This window comes from Trichosurus vulpecula, chromosome 8, assembly GCF_011100635.1.
Source record: "Trichosurus vulpecula isolate mTriVul1 chromosome 8, mTriVul1.pri, whole genome shotgun sequence".
In the NCBI taxonomy this organism is placed as follows: Eukaryota; Metazoa; Chordata; class Mammalia; order Diprotodontia; family Phalangeridae; genus Trichosurus; species Trichosurus vulpecula.
Genome location: NC_050580.1, coordinates 39,587,663 through 39,610,076, shown reverse-complemented (window position 1 = coordinate 39,610,076; position 22,414 = coordinate 39,587,663). Strand labels below are relative to the sequence as shown.

General features: G+C 37.3%; 1 protein-coding gene across 3 annotated transcripts in view; it reads right to left on the bottom strand.

Annotated features, from left to right (window-relative positions):
* WAPL (WAPL cohesin release factor) overlaps positions 1-22,414 on the bottom strand; it is a 110,445-nt gene that overhangs the window by 66,137 nt on the left and 21,894 nt on the right. For 2 of the 3 annotated variants that reach the window (XM_036734631.1, XM_036734634.1), the window contains 2 exons: positions 10,674-11,717; positions 5,721-5,839 (listed from right to left, as the gene is read on the bottom strand). In XM_036734631.1, the coding sequence (XP_036590526.1) occupies positions 5,721-5,839; positions 10,674-11,717 (1,163 nt within the window). The remainder of the gene's footprint in view (positions 1-5,720; positions 5,840-10,673; positions 11,718-22,414) is intronic. The other variant, XM_036734632.1, reaches the window with a different exon arrangement.

Here is a 22,414-nt window from a genome sequence, read left to right as displayed (position 1 = left end):
CAACAAAAGCCTCCAAGAAAATAATGAACTGGTCCCAGGCCATGGAAGAGCTCAAAAAGGATTTGGAAAAGCAAGTTAGAGAAGTAGAGGAAAAATTGGGAAGAGAAATGAGAAGGATGCGAGAAAACCATGAAAAACAAGTCAATGACTTGCTAAAGGAGACTCAAAAAAATGCTGAAAAATACACTGAAGAAAACAACACCTTAAAAAATAGACTAACTCAAATGGCAAAAGAGCTCCAAAAAGCCAATGAGGAGAAGAATGCCTTGAAAGGCAGAATTAGCCAAATGGAAAAGGAGGTCCAAAAGACCACTGAAGAAAATACTACCTTAAAAATTAGATTGGAGCAAGTGGAAGCTAGTGACTTTATGAGCAATCAAGATATTATAAAACAGAACCAAAGGAATGAAAAAATGGAAGACAATGTGAAATATCTCATTGGAAAAACCACTGACCTGGAAAATAGATCCAGGAGAGATCATTTAAAAATTATTGGACTACCTGAAAGTCATGATCAAAAAAAGAGCCTAGATATCATCTTTCAAGAAATTATCAAGGAGAACTGCCCTGATATTCTAGAGTCACAGGGCAAAATAGAAATTGAAAGAATCCACCAATCGCCTCCTCAAATAGATCCCAAAAAAGAAATCTCCTAGGAATACTGTCGCCAAATTCCAGAGCTCCCAGATCAAGGAGAAAATACTGCAAGCAGCCAGAAAGAAACAATGTGAGTATTGTGGAAACCCAATCAGAATAACCCAAGATCTAGCAGCTTCTACATTAAGAGATCGAAGGGCTTGGAATACGATATTCCAGAGGTCAATGGAGCTAGGATTAAAACCAATAATCACCTACCCAGCAAAACTGAGTATCATGCTCCACGGCAAAATATGGATTTTCAAGAAAATAGAGGACTTTCAAGCTTTCTCAGTGAAAAGACCAGAGCTAAATAGAAAATTTGACAACAAACTCACTGAAAAGTAGAATGGACTATAAACTAAAGCCAATGATTCCATAAAACATGAAAAATTAACAAAATCAAAAGATTGAAAAAACAGAACACGTAAGATGATCTCATAGCAAAAACAAATGACGTATAGATTGAGAAAAAATTTAAGAATCATACCTATATTAAGAAATATTGATATATAAAACTTAAAATATTTATATTTCAAGAAATCTTTAAAGAAAATTATCCAGATCTCTTAGAACCAGAGGGCAAAATGGAAATAAGAAAAATGATCAGTAACTTCCTCAAGGAAACTCCACAACGAAATCTCCCAAGAACATCAGAGTCAAAACCCAAAATCTTCTAAGTAAAAAGAAAAAAAAAATACCGAAGTATCCAGAAATTAAGAATTCAAGTACTGAGGATCTAGTCAAGTTCACATATGATGTACCAACCACCAATATGAAGAAGTAGAGAGCTTGAAATGATATTCCACAAGGCAAAGGACATAGGGTTATAGCCAAGAATGACTTATCCAGCAAACCGAATATAATACTATAGGGGAATAGATTGTTGTGGTACTTTAGGGTTGGAGCACTCATGGCTGTGGCACAAACAGGTGTCCCACAGATATTACATGTCAGTGCCATGCGTATCTTTAGAAAATGCAATCTCAACATGTACACCTTTATGACTGCATTTGCAAAAATATTCCTTAAGACTGTTTACTCTGGGGAAGGGCAGAAAGAGTTCACATTCTATTATTTATAAACTTACCATTGTTCAACTTCATTATTCTTGCTAAACAGTTTAAATAGTATTTAAATAGTTTGAGCAACCTATGATCAAATGTACAAGATGCAATAAAAATTAAACACTTGATATTCATAAAGTCACTATATAAAAAAACCCATGTGTAAGTTTTTTTAAAAGGATTTTTTACTTTTGTAATTTTTTTTTGGATATTTGCTGAACACACATATGCTATAAAAATAGTTAACAGGGAAATGAAATGATGATTAGTTTTGTTTTATGTTTCGTGAAATTTTCAGGAACAAACATAACTGTTAAGAACACAAATAATAAGCTGATGTAAGTGAAATAAAAGTTATATGAATGAACTTTTCAAGGAAAAAAAAAAAAGAGAACAGGTCCATCATCTGAACTGGTCAAAGGAGGAAAACACACACAGAGTTGGATACAGAAATACTAACCAGGAGAAAAGAAGGTAAACGTAAAAGGAAAGAGAAAGGAGTAAGAGGGAGAATAAATTAAGGGATTAGTCCAAAGTAAAATAAACAATAATTAAGGATAAACAAAAATGTTTATAAGGAAGCTCTTTTTGTGGTAGCAAAGAACTGGAAACTAAGGGGATGCCCTTCAATAGGGAAATGAGTAAGTTATGGGACATGAATGTGATAGATTATTATTATGCTATAAAAATTATGCAGAGGATGGTTTCAGAAATATGAAATGATGTATACTGAAGTGAGCAGTACCAGAATAACAAGTTATATACAATAACAATATCATAAAGACAACGAACTTTGAAAGACTTAAAATCAATAATCAGTTTATCAATCAACTACAATTACAGAGGACTCATGATCAAATATGCAACTCATCTACTGACAGGACTCAAAGTACAAAACGAGATCAAATTTTTGGAAGTGGTGAATGCAGAAATCTGCTCGACCAGTTGTTTCTAAGAGAGGTTTTGTTTTCTTAGTTGAGAGGGAAGGGAGAAATAGAAGGTTGATTTTTGCTGATTAAAAAATAATTAAAAAAGGAAACAGAAGAACAAATTAAAAAACTGAAGCTATGTTCATTGAAATTATGTTGTGTTACAACAGATTTTTTCTGGCATTTTTAATATCAAGAAGAGATATATACATAGATTTATTTAATGATGAATTATCTCATGACTATTTTGATGTTTAGCCTTACTGAAACAGACAATAAGCCTTGCAATTAAGCTACAGCTCTAATCTAGCTTAGTATGGGAGGTCATATCAAAACAGTGGCTAAAACTTCAGAGATTATTTTTTATAACCTGCTCAACTCCTTTCATGATCCTTTGTAGTATCATGAAGTAACCTGACCAAAATTTCTAAATGGATCTTTTTCAGGTTCCTTTCTTTATGAATGAGAGGCAGCGTGTCGCACTGGATAGAAAGCCAAGAAGACCTGGATTAAATTTATTTAACCATTCAATGCTTTAAGTAATGCTCTATGATTCTAAATGGTAGAGAAAAGTGACAGTCTACTGAATCTGAAGTTCTCTAAAACCAGACCTAGCCTTTACTCATGGAAAACAAACTGATTAAGAACAAATTCTTATCTCAACAACAGAACAAAAAACAAAAAGGGTGCTCCCTTTTCATTCCACACAAATCTTAATTTTCAGCTCTGATTTCTTATTTTATCACAATGTATTCTTACATATTTTAAAAAAAAAAACTTTGCTGCATTTTTTCCACGCTTACCAATATCTAGTTATTAGCCGGTATTTTCTTCCATATTTTCTAAAGGAGCCATCTTTCTGTTTCTTAATGAGTATGTTGTTCTTGTTGTTGTTGTACCATCCTATAACTCAACCACAATTTGAGCCATTTTGTTTTCCTTATATTTTAACCTACTATATGCCACAGAGTAAAAAGCCCTACTTTAAAGGCAGAGGAATGGTCTATATCCTTGTTAGATGTTATTTCCACCAGATGGCTTCTTATTACTGATTCAGAAGGTTTCTAAAGGCCTTTTAAACCAGATGTCACCACACAATTGAAAACTACCCTTCAGGGAACCTACAAAGATCTGTTGGAGCTTTCATGAAAACTTATAAAGTATTTTTCAGGAGAGACACTGAAGCACAGCAAAAAGAGTATGAATTGAGCCAAGAGATCATGTCTTCTGGTTCTGCCTTTACCACTAGCCAAAGTTTAACTTAATCAAAAATTCTTCATTTATTGAAATGTGGGGGTTGGACATAATAGAAAAGATGAACTTTTTCTTCTCATGAAGAAAACAGAAACCATGAGACCATACTAAAAAAACAATGCACATACTAAATACATACATACATATATATATATATATATATATATATATATATATATATATATATATATATGTATACGTATGCATATATAGATGAACAAAACAACCCCCCCACCCCCCGCAAATTTCTGGACCATGTGAAAGGGACACAGTTTCTATTACTGATGACTAGCATAATAACACAGCCATTAGAACCATTAGGACTTCTGTTTAGATACATCAAAAGGAATGACAATAATCCTGAACTGGTTGGGGTTTTTTTGTTTTTTTGTTTTTTTTTTCGCATGGGCAACCTAGGCTTGATATTGAACTTAAGCATAATTTTTGCTATTCAAGGTTTCTATACGGAATTATTCTTTCCCATACATAAGCAGATATGGGCATGATACTTAAAAAAAAGTAATCTTATTTCTAATGATACCTTTTGTTTTTGTATCACATTCCTCTCCAAATATATCCTGGCCATTGATATCCAGCAAGATACTCCTCATAAAAAGTTGAGAAACCAACATATTGACCATGTCTGCCAGTATGTACAACATTCTACACAGTTCCCCACTTTTGCAGTCATGACTTTTTTTTGAAAGAGAACTTTTTTTTATTTTTAGTTTACAACACCTGGTTCTACATAATTTTGAGCTCCTTATTTTTCTCCCCTCCTTCCCCCCCAAAGTCATGACTTTTAATGATTCAAGAGTAGTCTAAAAAATGTTTGTACCATTGATATTTTGTATTTAATACTTTAAAAGTACTATTTAGATGCCCAATTTATTTTATTCAAGGCCTGAACTAAGATGATTCTTTAACCAAAATTAATTTTAAACACTGCTTTCTAAACCATTTATAACAATTGCCTCTCCCCACCTCTGCCCGAAATATATCATCTCAAAAATTAAATGAAAAGTACTGTAGGAACATAAATTTAAAAGCTGGAAAAAGACCTTAAAGATGATCTAGCCCAATAAACTAACTGAAATGTCATTTAGTGTGCCAGAGTGTATTCTCTCTCACATGCACAAACGCTATGTGATCCTAACAGGTCACAACTTCACTTAGAGAAAAGGCGCCAATATAAATTGGTATCTTTGGTCATTTGAAGTTTTCCAGACCAAGAGTATCACATGTCTCCCACCCCCTCTCCCCAATTAAAAAACAAAACATCTATGTAGGGCTCTAAAATTTCCACTTTCCTCACAATCACGTTCACACATACACACATATTATATATCGTATAACTTTCGAAAGCAATTTTTTCCCCTCTACTTACATGATTCTACAATTAATCACTGACCATCCTTCCCTAAGTCAAATGAACAGTTCATGTACTATAACCACCAAACAAGTCATGTGTGAGGAATTACTCAGACAGACAACATTCTTGGAAGCTGGTATAAAAAGATACAAGAACAAGACAATAAAATAATATTCTAGTCTCTTTCAATAAGACAACTCGAAAGGGGAAAAATGTCACAAATTTTAAGTTCTGTAAGTTGAAATTAAAAGTTCATTAAGAATTTTAAGCAAAAAAGTGCTTCTCTAGTTTAAAAATTATGCCATATCTATAGGAACCATACGCAGAACATTTTATTCTATAACATAAGCTTCTTAGAGATCTGAACCTTTTCTTTAAAGAGCAAAGCAAAAACTAAAATTAAATAAAATAAAGGAGGGGAGGAGACTTCAAAGAATAAACAAAATTGCCAATAGTACTTACTCGTTTGGGGCCACTAAAAATCTTCCTAGTATTTTCCTTTGATTTATCTCCTTGTTTATTTGTAGTCTTCTTTATGTTTCCAGGCACGCCAGGTGAATCCTCTGAAAAGTCCAAAACATCTGCAATGGTAATTCACAACCAGCAAATTCTACCAGTTTAATTTAATTATCTACTAAATAAAATAATTACTGTGAAGAAATATGAAGACAGGGAAAGAAATGTACATAAGTGGCTTTTATTATACATGGATATTGATGTAAGGCATCATATTTATTTTTAGTCATTGCCAGGAAAAAGAAAAACAGAAAACATTCAGACTTAACCCTTCCTTTGTGAGAAAGACAATTAAGCAAATACACAGAATAAAAGTGAACATATCTAACAAAGGAAACAACATTTTGACCTAGCAGTCCTCCACTTTTCTACCTCTTAGAGAACAAAGCAACTTTAGCCCAAGGAGGCCTATCCCCAAAAGAAAGCACAAGGGCTTCACTTAAAATCTCTCTATTGAATACTGAACTTAAGACTCAGGAAGGTCTGGGTTCAAAACATAATCTGTATCATTCTCTCCCTACCACTTCCCAATCTCTAAGACTATAGCAACTCCTGAACACTAAACTTACTAAATTACAGACTAGAGGGTTGGGGTTTGTTCTATCTGTACTGACGGGAATTCTCACACAAAAGTATTAAAATACACATTTATGTCTATATTTGCATTATGCTAGTTACACACACTCTGCAAAGGTAGAAGAGGGACCAGGGTGTGTCTGGATCTAGGAAACTGTATCTACCAATCTACAACTCCTAGTCTTACTGAGCTTCCTGATACACTGCTGAGCACTAAGGGACTTGTCTCCAGGTCCTTCTGACTTCAACATGGACACGGGCTCTCTATCTACTATAGCACTGCACTCTAAACCCCATGCACAGATACCTAACATAGGCTAGGGATACCAATGTCTAAAGAGTGTTTTTTTTTTTCTTTCTTTAAAAATGAAAAAAAATTTTGAACGGCAGAAAAATTTAACTGGTAATTTACTCAGCCCTCCGTCTGAATCTGGCAATATGTTACAGTCTGGCTGATAGGGTCGATAAGCAACTCTGGAAAGTGTGCCCATTGAAACCATTACATTTAGTCTTCTAAAACTAATAAAAAAGATGAGACAAGAGAGCCAGTAACGTACAGTGCAAAGGGCATTAGTTATAGAACCAGAGGACCTAAGTTAAATTAAATCCTATACCATGATTACTGCCTAGCATGGCCAAGTCAATCATCCTCCATGGAACTCAGCTTCCTCATGTGTTTAAAAAAAAAAAAAAGGTTAGACTAAATAGCCTTTGAAGTCCCTTCCAGCTCTAGATTCATGATCCTGTGAATTTTGACAAAATGCATACTTTTACTCTGAAGGATCCTTAACTAATGGATGATCTGAGGCAATATGGCAGATTCTCGATTATTTTTGTTCTCCCTGACTCAAATATTTCCTCCTTCCTGTCCACCTTCTACTCGGCAGTCAAAATGATTTTCCTGAAGCACAAGTCTTCTTGTCATTTAAGTGCATCCTACCCCGTTTCAATAAACTCCAGTGGTTTGCTATCACCTGTAGGAGCCAATAAGAAATCCCATTTGGCTTTTGGGTGTTTGGGTTTCTTCATTAACCTGGCCCCCTCCTACCTTTCCAGTTTTCTTACATGTTATTCTACCCTCCATCACACCATCATCCAGTGACACAAGCCTCCTAGCTGTTTCTTACACACAACACACCATTCATGACTCAAATGAATTTTCACTGGCTCGACCCCATACATGGAACTCTTTCCCTCCTCATCTTCACCTTCTTGGTTTTCTTCAAGTCCTAGCTAAAAATCACACTTTCTATGAGAAGCCTTTCCCAATCCCCCATAATGCCAGTGCCTTCCCTCTGTTGATTATCTCCAATGTATCCTACCTACCTTGTTTGTACATCATTTTGACATGCTGTCTCTCCTTATTAGAATGTAAGCTCCTCATGAGGAAAAACTGTCATTTGACTTTGGATTCCCAGTGCTTAGCACAATGCCCGGCACACAGTAGGTCCTTAATATTTATATACTGTATTAAAACACAGTATGTCCCTCTTTTTCCTCATAAGTTGCAGAAGATGAAAAACGATAACCCCCTATCCAATAACTTTCTCTTAATTCAAGATAGGCTGGTCTTTGAAGAGAAAATATCTTGCCAGGAAGTCTTTCCAGTTTATTATGGCATACCAAAGCTTATACTATATTTGCACAGTTGCAAAGAACCTGGAGTAATTTCCATGTCAAGTTGAGAAAGCACCTAGCTGCCCTTCATGAATTCAAATCACCTGAGCCAGATGAACTATATCCTCAGGAACAGAAATACGGGGCAGATGTGACTTCTGAGCCACAGTTAATGATATAGGAAAAGTTGTGGAAAACAGGAAATGTACCATAAGAATGGAGAAGGGCAAATGTTCCAATTTTCTAAAAGGGAAGAGAAAAGATTCTCTAAATATAAGCCAAATAGAATAGACTATTAAAGAGATAGTAGGTGAACATCTAGATAGGGAAAAGAGCCAGCATGGCTTTATCAAGAACAGGTCAACACCAGAATAACTTCATCTCCCTTTCTCACAGAAAATGTTATGGACAGAGATCTTAGCAAAACTTTTGATAAACTATCTCATATTACTTGGCAATAACATAATCAGATGGATTTTGAACCAGCTTAATAGCTAGTACATTCAAAAAGTAATTAATGATTTAACATCCATGCAACAGGAGGTTTCTAGTCAAGAATCCCAGTGATCTGTACTTGGCCCTATCTTATATTTTTATCATTGACCTAGATCAAGACAGAGATGGCAAGTTCATGGCAGACTGGACTATGTCAAGATCCAAAAAAATCTTGATTGGCTAGAGCACTGAGATAATCTAATAAGATAAAATCCAACAGGGAGAAATGTAAAGTTTTATTCTATAGCACAAAATATCCACCTCCACAAGTATAAGATGGGATGGGCATGGTCAGATAGCAGTTATCTTGAAAAGCAACTGACGTTTTTAATGGACTGCAAGCTCAGTAAGTCAGCAGTGTGATGTGATGGGGCAGCCAAAAAAGTTAATGTAAACTTGGGCTGCTTTGAGAGAGGCATCGCTTCCAGATGCCCTGCTGAGATCTCATCTAGAGTACTGTATTCAGTTTTGGATACAATTTTAAGCAGGGTACTAATAAATACATTATAGAGGGTGTAAGAGAGCAATCAGGGTGCTAAGAGTCCTTGAGTCAATTTCACATAATAATGGACTAAAAAAATTTGGGATGTTTAGCCTAAGAAGACTGGAAGAGGGACATGATAGTCATTTGAAAGTATCTAAAGGGATTAGACTTGTGTTTGGCCCTAAAGGTCAGAATAGGGAGCAATGGGTTTAAGTTGCAAAGAGGCCATCTTAGGCTTAATTACAACTAGAGCCACCCCAAAGTGGAATGGGTTACCTCAGAAAGTGTTGAGTTCCCCCTCCTTGGGGGGACATCAAGCAGAGGCTGGACAGAACACTTGTTGGGTATGATATAGTGGAAACTCCTTTTAGATATGGGTTTAACTAGATAGCCATGGTCCCCTCCAGACTCTGATTACTGGACCTTATACATAGCATAATGGTAATCTTTTTTGGTTGGTTTATGTTCTGAGATGTATGTAATAAAATCTGTGAAAAAAATCGCTGAGGTCTTTGGGCCCAACATCCTGAAGTCATGTTTTCCTCTATCCAACACAACCAAAATGAGCTTTCAATATGAATTATAACTCAACAGCTGAATAAGATCACTGGATTAAAAAAAAAAAACCCACAACCTACATTGGTTTGAGTGTTTTACATAGGAAGGGGAGGAGACTGGCAGGGAGGGCGTGTTTTCTTCATTGAAAACCAACTGCTTAACTCAGGAGGTAGAATCTAGGTTAAAAAGTTTTCCAATATTCAATACCATTAATAGTTAACCAGTAGCTGAAGTTAGGGGCAGCTAGGCGGTGCCATGGTGCCTAGAGCACCAGGAACTAGTCAGGAAGACTCATCTTCCTGAGTTCAAATCTGGCTTTAGACACTTAATAGCTGTGACCCTGGACAAATCACTTAACCTCTATTTGCCTCAGTTCCTCATCTTTAAAATGAGGACACTATGGAGGAAAAAAATGGCCAAGCACTCCAGCATGTTTGCACAGAAAACCCACAGAGTGACCTAGAGTAGGACATGACTGAATCAGTCTTGTTATTGAAATTCCCTATGTATTGAAATATATATCTAAAGAGAAAGGGTAAATACTGAAATCCACATTTAATGTTTTTTCTCCCACTTATTTTTTAAATACTAATGTGGGAGAATGAAAAACAAATAACAAAAACCTGGAAAAACTTTTCCCACTTTCAAGTGGTTTCCCCCAATTCAGAACTGACCGTCAAAATGCTTCCTCCATTTTAAGTGTAAAAATGTTTATATTTGTAAAGAGTTATCGATGGAGCTCAAGATACTAAGAGGAAGCTTGGCATAATGGACAAAGAGCAGGACTGAGTCAAGAAGATCTGGGTTCATGGCCTGCCTGACACACAATTCCTGTGTAATCCTGGGCAAGTCTTTTAAATGCTCATTGCTTCAGGCAACTCTCTGCATCAACATTCACAAGGGATGCACATCTACACTGGTGGAGGGAGTTTTCCTTACGAAGTTTGCCCATAGGAAAATTCATAGGTTCAGACCAAAAAAGTAAAAAAAGTAACTTAAGTCTATATTCAGATAGGAAAAATATTTTTAAAAGGGTGTAAATTGGTCTAATTATAGCAGCCCCATATAGTGCTTTAAGATTTTGCAAAACACTTAACAATTCCATTTGAAGTCTACAAATAATTTTAACTTCTCTTTAATATTAGTATTCATTTTAAAAAGTCACTTACCTGGATTTGCATTAGATTGACTATCCTGGGAATAATTATCATTGCTTTCTGTGGGAGGTTGAAAGGAGACTGATGGTGCTGATTTAGTTCTTTTTTTGCTTGTTTTTCTTTCTACTTGCCAGTCATCATCATCTTCATCCTCACTTTCACTGAGATCATCAAAACCAAAATATTTAATTTTGTAATTAGAACTTCCAGAACCTCCTTCATCAACCTTTGCCTCATCATTGTCTTCAAATCCAAAAAATTCAAGTTTAACATCCTTTTTGGATTTGGTATTGCTAGGTCGATGTCTAGTGGTGGTCTTGGTGGTAGCTGTATCTGTCTTCTTTCTTAGGCGGCCAGCTTCACCCAAGTCCGTAGGAGCTGCTGCAGTGAATTCATCCATGCTCCGCTCCATTGTATCCTGTATGGTGACATTACAAACTGACAGGCAAGATGGATGCAGAACAGTGTAGTCTCTAGTCCGTCCTACTGTCCCTCTGAAACTGGTCCCACAACTTACACCAACTTTCCGAACTGGATTTAGACCATCTTGATTTGATTCATTATTTGCTTTGGCTAAAGACTGACTGGTGCCATCCATTAGCTTATCAAAATGTGATGCCCCTTGTGATGATTTTGCTTTACCGGACCTACAATACGTCCTGCAGTTGCTTGGCCTGAGAACACTTTGCAGAAGGTCTTCATTAATGGCTTCTTGTAGATTTCCCATTTCATCTTTACCTGTACACTCCTCTTTATTCTTTATCTCTAAATGATGACCGCTATCCAAACTTAAAATATAATCTCCTGGTCTGTTATCCGCAACATCATCCCATTCATATAAACCAGTTCGTAGGGATACCTTGGTGTGGGCCATTTCTGATGGAGAGTCTAACCTTTTCCCAATTTGGGAATCCCAAGCATCATATGAATCCTTGGCTTCAACTTTATATCCAGAAATGGCTGTAGTTTCAGGGTTGGATTGTTTATTACCACCTTCAGTATGTTTGTAAATAAAGTGACTGTTCTTTTCATTGTCATTAAAATTCTGCACTTTATCTATAAAATGAAAAAGGTATAAATTAATGGATATAAAATATTAGCATGAAAGGTTACCAAATATTTATGAAAAGATGATAAAATTCTTGAGATACTTCCAAAGAAATTTAACATTATATCAAAAAGCTCAAGACCTCCTCTTAAGCTTTAAATCACCTTTACTTTCAATCACGAATTTATCAAGGACTTACCATATGCCAATCACTTTTCTAGGTGCTAGGGATACAAAGAATAAAATAATTCCTATTCATGATGTTTCTTAAGGCTCTTAAATTCATATTTGATTAACAATCAGCACAATTTCCACATAAACTCAATAGTATTTAGCAAAACTTATTTAAGGCTTACCTGAGTTTTATTTTGGCTGATAATTTCCGTACACAAAGTCAATTGTTACCTTACTCTTATAAATTAACTTAGTACTACTTCAACAAATGGGTCCTACATACACTACACTGATCTCACTTACAAATCTGCACATTTCTAGGCATTCACTGAATATCTGCTCATCTTTTTTAATGCCTTGGTAAAGTTTCCTAAGGCTTTAAATAAAAATCTCCAACAATGAAGGAACACAGTAAAAACTAATGCAAATGACATTCTTCACCTCCCTTTTAAAGTGAAGGGGCACTAGTATAGAAAATGCACACATCCTCTCTCGTGTGTATTAGGATGAGGGAAGGGTGTTTAGGAAGGGAGGAGAGGGAAGTTATGGTGCTGGGCAAGCAGTAACTATTGGTTTGGAATAAAGAGGCACAGGTAAATTCACCAGTAGATAAACAAAGGATATGAACAAACAATTCACAGAAGAACTGTAGCTTATTAACAAATATGAAAGCTTGCACACAAGTACTATTGGTAGAGTTGTGAACTACTCAACCAAAACTGGAAAGTAATTATTAATTAAGGAATAGAGTCTCTCTAAGGAAAAATAAAGAGGGAATGCATTCAGAAATGAGGTGATCACCAAAGCAAAGGCACAGAGACAGGAAATACAGTGTCATGTTTGAAGAACAAGGAAAAGGCCAAAATCTGGGTGGATGCTCAAGTACAGGAAAGGGTGTAATGCCCAAAGATGTTGTAAAGATAAATTGGGACTAAGTTTCATAGGGCTCTGAAACTAAAACAGAGGAGCATAATCAGATCTGCACTTAGTGAAAATTAAGATGCCTCCAGGACACCCATTTTGAAAGGTCCAAAGAGCAACTGATCATGTGGGAATGAAGTTTAAGGGAGAACCTGCGGCTGAATATATATCTCTGTGATAGTTAAACCCACTGGAAATGAGAAGGCTATCAAAAAGCAGTGAAAGCAATGAAGAAGAAGAGAGTCCAGGACAGAATCTTGGGATAACTACAGTTTGGAAGCATGATCTAGATCAGGTCAGCACAACCTGAGGCTTGCCAAAGATTTTGGGTAGCAAGTCAATACTGGAGTAGTTGTAGAAAGGCAGGCACACAAATACATTGTTGGTGGAGCTGTGAAAGGGTATAGCCATTTTGGAAAGCAATTTGGAATTATGCAAATAAAGTGACTAAAATATCCATACATAACCCAAGGATGCCACTGTTAGAAAAAAATCCCCATATATTCCAAAACATTAATAGCAGTACTTTTTGCGATAGCTAAGAGTTGGAAACAAAATAGAAGTCCATCGATTGGGGAATGGCTAAATAAATTGTGGTATATGAATGTAATTGAACATTACTATACAGTGGATAGAGTGCCAGATCTAGAGTAGGACTCATCTTTCAAACCTAGCATTAGATACTTATCAGCTGTATGACCCTTGGCAAGTCACTTAACCTTGTTTGCCTCTCAGTTTCCTCATCTGTAAAATTAGTTGGAAAAGAAAATGGCAAACCATTCCAATATATTTGCCAAGAAAATCCCAAATGGGGTCATGAAGAGTTGAATACAATTTAACTCAAATGAAGAGATATGAGATGACAACCCCACCTACCCTTTCATGAAGGTAGTAAGTTCACAGGTGCTACACATTGTGTGCATGTTTTCAGACCTTTTTCAATGTATTTATCAATCGTGCTGAATCTTTTTTCTCCAAAAAAATACTGTCACATAGTGGGGGGGGGGGGGGGGGGGGCAGCCAGGGAAGAGAAGGAATACATGGATTATTACTAATGGTGATAAGATGTTAGGGGGAAAAAAATCAATTAAAAAATATTTCTTAAACAAGAGTTTATTTGAGAAAGGGAGGGGAGATAAGGATAGCTTGATGTGGTGTGGTAAGGTAATAAAGGTTTTGGACCTGGACATGTTTGAAAGGAATAAGGAAGGCAAGGGGCAGCGGCAGAGAGGGAGAAGGAAAGGGAAAAAGGATGATTGAGAGAGCAATCTGCTGGAGAAAAATGGGAGAAGACAGAATCAAGGGGCTGGCTCTGGCAAAGAGAAAGGTAACTTCTGCCAGAGGATGGGGAAAGGAGGAGTGCGTGGGAGATATGCTTTTGCAACGAAAAATATAAGTGGAGTTGATGGTGAATGGATTCAATTTTTTCAGTAAAGTAAGGGGGTTGGGAGTGGAGCTGGAAGTATGAAGGGTTTGAGAAAGTTTGGAATATCTTCTTTGGGCAATGAGATAGGGAATTCATTTGGGAGGAATTAAAAGACAGCTCTGTTGTAGTAAGAGTCCAGTTGAGGTTGGATAACATCTATTTGTAACATATCCAGCTGGTATAATTACAAGTTCTCCCAGCCTCATTCTGTGGTTTGTGAATAGGGGCAGGGAATACAAGATGGTAGGAGTATAATCTAAGGCTGAAGTTTGGCAAAAGGGACAAGACAAGAGGCAAGGGATTTAAGATTATAAGACAGTATAGAGTCCACATGGCTATAGGTTAGAGAGGAAAGTTACCCTTTGTAAGGCAATGGTCTCAATGAGGCCAAAGCAGAGGGTTAGAAGGGGTGGAAGGCAATGACAGGAGTATATGGTCAGATGTGTTAAGAAATCGAAGATTTATGTACTGTGAGGGTACATCTATGTGGACATATGCAAGGTCCTCAAGTATAATGACTGGTTCGCAGAAAGAAAAAGAATGCTGAACTCCTTGAGAAAGAAGGAAGAATGACAAGAGATGGCATGCTACATAAACAAATTGTGGCACATTAATGTAAGAGAACATTATTGTGTCATAAAAAATGACAAATATGAAGACTTCAGACAAGCACTGGAAGATTTACATGAACTGATGCTAAGTAAGCAACACTAGGAAAATAATAAACATAATGACCTCAACAAGAACAACAAAAATGAACACACTAACCAAAGGTGGCCCTGGAAAATTGTTGAAAACATTGCAGAAGTGTGGCACTCAGGCTAACTACTGCATACATTCTCATATATGTTACATATGTTGGTTGATTTTGCTGAGCTACTTTTTTTCTTCTTTCTTATTCTTTGTTACCAGATATGGTTTGCTGGGAAGGGGAGGGAGGAGAGATATTATTGGAAATGAATGTGATATAAAAACAAAAGCTATTGGAAAAAGAGGTGGAGAAGATGGCGGCTGGTAAGCAGGGACTGGAGTGAGCTCGGTACCGAGCCCCTCCAAAAACCTATAAAAAATGGCTCTGAACCAATTCTAGAACGGCAGAACCCACAAAACAGCAGACGGAAGCAGGGCTCCAGCCCAGACTGCGGAGAAGGTTAGTGGGAAAAGCTGCGGGAGTAGAAGGAGTTCGCGGTTCGGCTTCCAGCCCCGGGGGCAGCGGAGGTGGGGCAGCTACAGCTGTTGTTACTTCTGGCTCCAGGCCCACCTGGTGGGAGGAATTAAGTGGCGGATCAGAGCAGGGGTGCACAGCCTGCTGAAGATATAAGCCCAGTTCGGGTTGGGGGTTGGGGAAGGAGCAGTGCTGGTGTGGCAGAGCTGGCACCTCCCCTCCAAACGTGGAACATAGAACTCTGTAGAACATAGAACTCTGTAGTCTACAAGCAGTCATACTCCACTGAAAAACTCAAAGGTCAAGTTGGTTGGCTGGGAATATGGCCAGGCAGCGAAAATGCACTGAGAGTCAGTCTCAGACTTTGCATTCTTTCTTTGCTGACAAAGAGGACCAAAACATACAGCCTAAAGAAGTCAACAAAGTGCAAGAGCCTACACCAAAAGCCTCCAAGAAAAACATGAACTGGTCCCAGGCCATGGAAGAGCTCAAAAAGGATTTGGAAAAGCAAGTTAGAGAAGTAGAGGAAAAATTGGGAAGAGAAATGAGAAGGATGCAAGAAAACCAAGAAAAACAAGTCAATGACTTGCTAAAGGAGACCCAAAAAAATACTGAAAAATACACTGAAGAAAACAACACCTTAAAAAACAGACTAACTCAAATGGCAAAAGAGCTCCAAAAAGCCAATGAGGAGAAGAATGCCTTGAAAGGCAGAATTAGCCAAATGGAAAAGGAGGTCCAAAAGACCACTGAAGAAAATACTACTTTAAAAATTAGATTGGAGCAAGTGGAAGCTAGTGACTTTATGAGAAATCAGGATATTATAAAACAGCAACAAAGGAATGAAAAAATGGAAGACAATGTGAAATATCTCATTGGAAAAACCACTGACCTGGAAAATAGATCCAGGAGAGATCATTTAAAAATTATTGGACTACCTGAAAGCCATGATCAAAAAAAGAGCCTAGATACCATCTTTCAAGAAATTATCAAGGAGAATTGCCCTGATATTCTAGAGCCACAGGGCAAAATAGAAATTGAAAGAATCCATCGATCGCCTCCTCAAATAGATCCCAAAAAGAAATCTCCTAGGAATATTGTTGCCAAATTCCAGAGCTCCCAGATCAAGGAGAAAATACTGCAAGCAGCCAGAAAGAAACAATTTGAATATTATGGAAAAACAATCAGGATAACACAGGATCTGGCAGCTTCTACATTAAGAGATCGAAGGGCTTGGAATGCGATATTCCAGAGGTCAATGGAGCTAGGATTAAAACCTAGAATCACCTACCCAGCAAAACTGAGTATCATGTTCCAAGGCAAAATATGGACTTTCAATAAAATAGAGGACTTTCAAGCTTTCTCAGTGAAAAGACCAGAACTGAATAGAAAATTTGACTTTCAAACACAAGAATCAAGAGAAGCATGAAAAGGTAATCAAGAAACAGAAATTGCAAGTGACTTACTAAAGTTGAACTGTTTTGTTTACATTCCTACATGGAAAGATGATGTGTATGATTCATGAGACCTCAGTATTAGGGTAGTTGAAGGGAATATGCATATATATGTATATATATGTTTATGTGTATATATAGGTGTATGTATGTGTATATATATATATATATATATGTAAAAGAGAGAGAGTAGACACAGGGTGAGCTGAAGATGAAGGGAAGATATCTAAAAGAAATAAAATGAAATTAAGGGATGAGAGAGTAACATACTGAGAGAGGGAGATAGGGAAAGATAGAATGGGGTGGATTATCTCGCCTAAAGGTGGCAAGAGGAAGCAGCTCTGTGGGAGGAGGGAAAGGGCAAGCGAGGGGGGGAATGAGTGAACCTTGCTCTCATCAGATTTGGCCTGAAGAGGGAATACCATACATACTCAGTTGAGTATCTTACCCCACAGGAAAGAAGAGGGAGGAAGATTAAAAAAAAATAAGAGGGGGGGGATGATGGAGGAGAGGGCAGATGGGGGTGGAGGTAATCAAAACAAACACTTTGGAAAGGGGACAGGGTCAAGGGAGAAAATTCAATAAAGCGGGATGGGTTGGGAAGGAGCAAAATGTAGTTAGCCTTTCACAACATGAGTATTGTGGAAGGGTTATACATAATGATACACATGTGGCCTAGGTTGAATTGCTGACTTCTTAAGGAGGGTGGGTGGGAAGGGAAGAGGGGAGAGAATTTGGAACTCAAAGTTTTAAAAACAGATGTTAAAAAAAAAAAGTTTTTGCATGCAACTAAAAAATAAGATACACAGGCAATGGGGCGTAGAAATTTATCTTGCCCTACAAGAAAGGAAGGGAAAAGGGGATGAGAGGGGAGGGGGGTGATAGAGGGGAGGGCTGACATGCGGAACAGGGCAACCAGAATATATGCCATCTTGGAGTGGGGGGGAGCGTAGAAATGGGGAGAAAATTTGTAATCCAAACTGTTGTGAAAATCAATGTTGAAAACCAAATATGTTAAATAAATAAATTTAAATTAAAAAAAAAACAAACAAAAAAACCAAAAGCTATTAATAAAAATAAGAAAATTTTAAGAACAGAAAGACAAAAAAAATCAACAATTCATAAAAATTCATAGTCCTATATAATTCTCCAGCATAAAAATGCAGAGACACACTGCAGTGACAGCTGAAACTTCTACCATGACTGTCAAACAAATAAAACAGTATTTACAAGAAAATCAGCTAAATTTAGGATCAGAAAAAAACAAGCATTTTTTGTAAAAAAAGGAAGAAAAGCTGACCCTATGGGGGACCCCAAGACAAAGCTAATATGCTTCACCTAACCAATGGTGGCTACTTATAAATGAATTAGTAGGAATTTGTTCAGCTTACTTTCCTGTTATTCCACAGATGGAGGGGTTTTGCATCCAAAATATAAAACTGCTTTAAAATCCAATTCCTCACCCACCCTCTGACAGAGGAATCTCCCCCCCTTTTTTTGCCAAAGCTAACCCCTCTACATGTACCCCTTGAATCTATCTCCCCCCATTTTTCTGCAACAGATTGCCCTCTCAATCATCCTTTTCCCTTTTCCTTCCTTATTCCTTTCAAATACGTCCAGGTCCAAAACTTTTACCACATCAAATCTATCCTCTATCTCATTTCCCCTCCCCTTTCTCAACTAAACTCTTGTAAAAAAATATGTTCACAGGGGTGGGGAACCTGCAGCTGAGGCCACATGTGGTCTTCTAATCTTTGGGTGTGGCCTTTTGACTGAGGAGTCCAAGTTTTACAAAACAAATACTTTTGTTAAGGGGATTTGTTCTGTGAAGTTTGGATTCAGTCAAAGGGCTGCATTTGAGTACCTAGAGGGCCACACGTGGCCTTGAGGCTGCAGGTTCCCCACCCCTGGTGCAGCATAAAGACAATGAGTACCTTAAAAAGAGACATACAGAAAAGGCGAGGAGAACAAGTCAAATGCTCCTTGCCACATTTTCCCAAATATAGGCCACACACAACCAACCAAATCTGGATTGCAATAAAGCTGGCTATAGTCTAAAATTAGTAATATCTCACATTTATCTCTCTAATCCACAGGCCACTACCCCAGTACAGACAGACTCTCATCACCTCTAACCTGGACTAATGCTAATGCCTACTAATTGTACTTCCAAACTCTCCCTTCTCCAAACCATCCTTCACAAAGTGGCAAAATAAATTTTTCTAAACTACATTTCCTGCTCAAGAACCTCTCCAGTGGCTCCCTGCTGCCTTTAGGTTAAAATACAAAGTTCTCATCCTGACATTTGAAGTCCTTTATGATCCGGCTGTAGCTTACCTCTCAAAGCTCAATGAAATTATTTCCCTTTTGGCCTAATTTGCATAGGCCACCTCTATGCCCCCCCCCCCCCACCGCTGCTGCTACCCCTTCTTTCCCTATAACTCTAGTTGTCAGTACACAGACACAGACACACCCGGCCTATGTCTTTTATATGTTGTAATTCTCCCCAATAGAATGTAATATTCTTGAGGTCACAGATTTTATTTTTTAACTTTTAATTTTTGTCTTTGAATCCACAGTGCCCAGAGTATTTTACACATTAGTAAAAGCTTAACATTCTGGGGTAAAGAGTTTTGTGTTGTATCCTTTAAGAAAAAAAAACAATCAACCACCATCCATAGCACTACTCATATGGTAAAATGCATTTTGAGTGATAACATTCTGATTTTTGTTTAGATTGTTTTTATGCCATTTTTGTTTCCAAATATGACCATACCCACCCCCTCCCAGAGAATCATTCCTTAGAACAAAATAGAAATAAAAAAAAAAAAACCACACACAAGTTTAGCAAAACTAACAACATATCAACCAAGTCCAACATCATACGCAGTGTTCTACATCCATAGCCTCCCACTTCATCTTTGGGGTCAAACAAGTCATTTTTATAAGGAGTATTGAGCTTTAATTTTTACTATCGTTCTTTCCATTTTACTGTTATCATTGTGAGTGTTAGTTTCCTGGTTCTGCAGACTTCATTTTGCACACATTCATCTAAGTCTTCCTGTGGCTCCCTGTAGTCTTCATAGCCATCACTTCTTATGGCAACATAACTCTGCATCACAGCCCAGGGGGAAAAACCCCTGCTAGATTTCAAGTCAAAGGGCTTGAGGTTGAAATACTGGTTCTGCCACTTATAACAAGAGCAAGAGGCATGGAAAGAAGGGAGACAGTGAACCTCCCTGCTTCTAGGATCAAAGGCACATGCTTTTCATCTCTGGCTCCATCCTTGCTTCTCTCCAAGCTTAGGGCCCATGACTTTCCTTCACACATTCTATGTTTCCAGGCCAAACGGCCCCCTAACTGTTCCTCATAAACACCATTCTGTCTCCTGCCTCTGTGATTTTTTGCCCAGGTTGCCACCCCAGGATCTAGAATAGACTCTCAGCTCTGCTTTAGAAAAGAGGGACTCTTGAGAAGTTTCTTTTAACCATCCCTTACAGGAAGCCTATCCTGATTACCACCCTCTTCTGTTCAGTTGTTAGCACTTCCCCTTCAAAAAACACTGGTTTACTCATAGAAAGTAAGCTGTGAGGACAAGGATTACTTCTTTTTGCATCTGTAATCCCAGCATTTAGAATAGTGTCTGGCAGAGTAGACACTTAATAAATATTTGCTGTTGAGTGAAACAAAACATATTTTTACCTTGATTCTTCTTCTTTGGGATATGCCTCAACTATTCAGGTGGTGACTAAGCTACCTTGGACTTATCAAAGACTATGTTGTAGTACAAAGTCCAAAAAAAAAGTTTCAAGGAAGTAATATTCCTTAGGTCAAGGAAAAAAAAAATCACACCTCTGAGTCCGACAAGCTGGAATTCAAGCACTATGTTGTGATAAAATCAAGATTATATAGTTAGTAGCAGAATTGGGATTCAAACCCAGGTTTTCTGAATGGAAACAGACATCTCACTCTTCTCTTTTTCCCTCCTCCCTTTCTCCAATTCCCCGCCTCCCCATACTTTATGTACATAAACTTCTTCAATAGTCAAGGGTCTTTTCTTCAAACCTTCAAGAGTGAGTTCATCAGCATTTGAAGGGACCTTAGAGGCCACAGAGTCCAGCCTACACATGAACAGGAACTCTCTGTAATATACCTGAAAAGTAATTCTCCATACAAGACTGCTAATAAAAGGAATCACATTACTTTCCCAGGTGAGCTATTCCACTTTGTGATAGCTCAAACTGCCAGTATTTCCTTATATCAAGGATAAATTTGTGACTGTACCATTTCTATCCCATTATTCTGCTTCCTGGAGCCAAGCAGAAAAAAAAAATCTAATTCTTTCTTCCCATTATAGACTTTTGGATACTTTAAGAGAACAATCTTATTACTCTTCTCTTCTCCAAGCTAGCTAAACATCCCTGAGTTCCCTTAATTGGTCCTTATACAGCATGGTCTTGAAGTCTTTTACCATCCTGATTTCTGTCCTCTGGACATTCTCAAGTTAACCAACGCCCTTTATAAAATGTAGAGCACAGACCTAAACAACATCATAGATGTGATCTGACTAGGACAGAGTACAGCAACAATCATACCTCCCTGATTCTAGATGTTATAGTTCTCTTCATGTACCATAAGTATATATTAGCTTTTTTCCCATATCATCCTACCTACCCTTATAACTCAACAAAATCCCCACATCTTTTTCAGACAAGTGCTTTAGACACTTTAACTTGTACTTGTAAAGATAACTTGTGAACCCAAGGATAAGACTAAATTTAATCTCCAGTAAATGTTATTGTATTAGATTCACTCCATCATTCTGGCCTGTTCACATCATTTTGGATCCTGGATAATTCTATTATTCACATATTAACTATTCCTTCCTGTTACTCTCTAAGCATGCCATCTCATTCATCCATGTCACTGATAACAGTGTTCAACAGAACAAGTACAAGGACAGATCCTTAAGGCACTAGCACAAAAAACTTCCCTTCCAAGCTGACACTTAATTGTTAATGACTATCTCCTAGGCCTGGTTGCTTAACCTCTTCCAAATCTACCTAAATGCACTGTCATCCAGCCCAAACCTCTACATCTGGTTCACAAAAGATAGTATGAAAGACTGCCAAAATCTAGGTAGACTCATCAATTCCTTTACCTACAGTAAAGTAACCCGGTCATGTTCACTAACTATCCTTTTAATATTTTGTTCTAAAATTTTTTCAGGAATCCAAGTCAAGCTCACTTGCCAATTTACTCTTCTCATTGATCAAGCCTTCTAGCCACAGGACCTCCAAAATCACTTTGTACAGCTAAGAGTCTTATTCAAAAACCTTTAGTGGCTCTGTCTGGCAGGAAGGGTAAAAATACAAATTTCTCAAGCTGGCTAAGACTTACCCCACAATTATCAAAACTCTTCCTTTCAAGGAAAATAATAATACTCAGATGAAGGAAAATCATCAGAAAGGATTTAAATTAATTTTAATTTAATTTATAATTTATTTTTATATTTAATTTTAATTTTTAAATTTAAATCAAGAATTGGGAGGGTTGCTTGCTAAA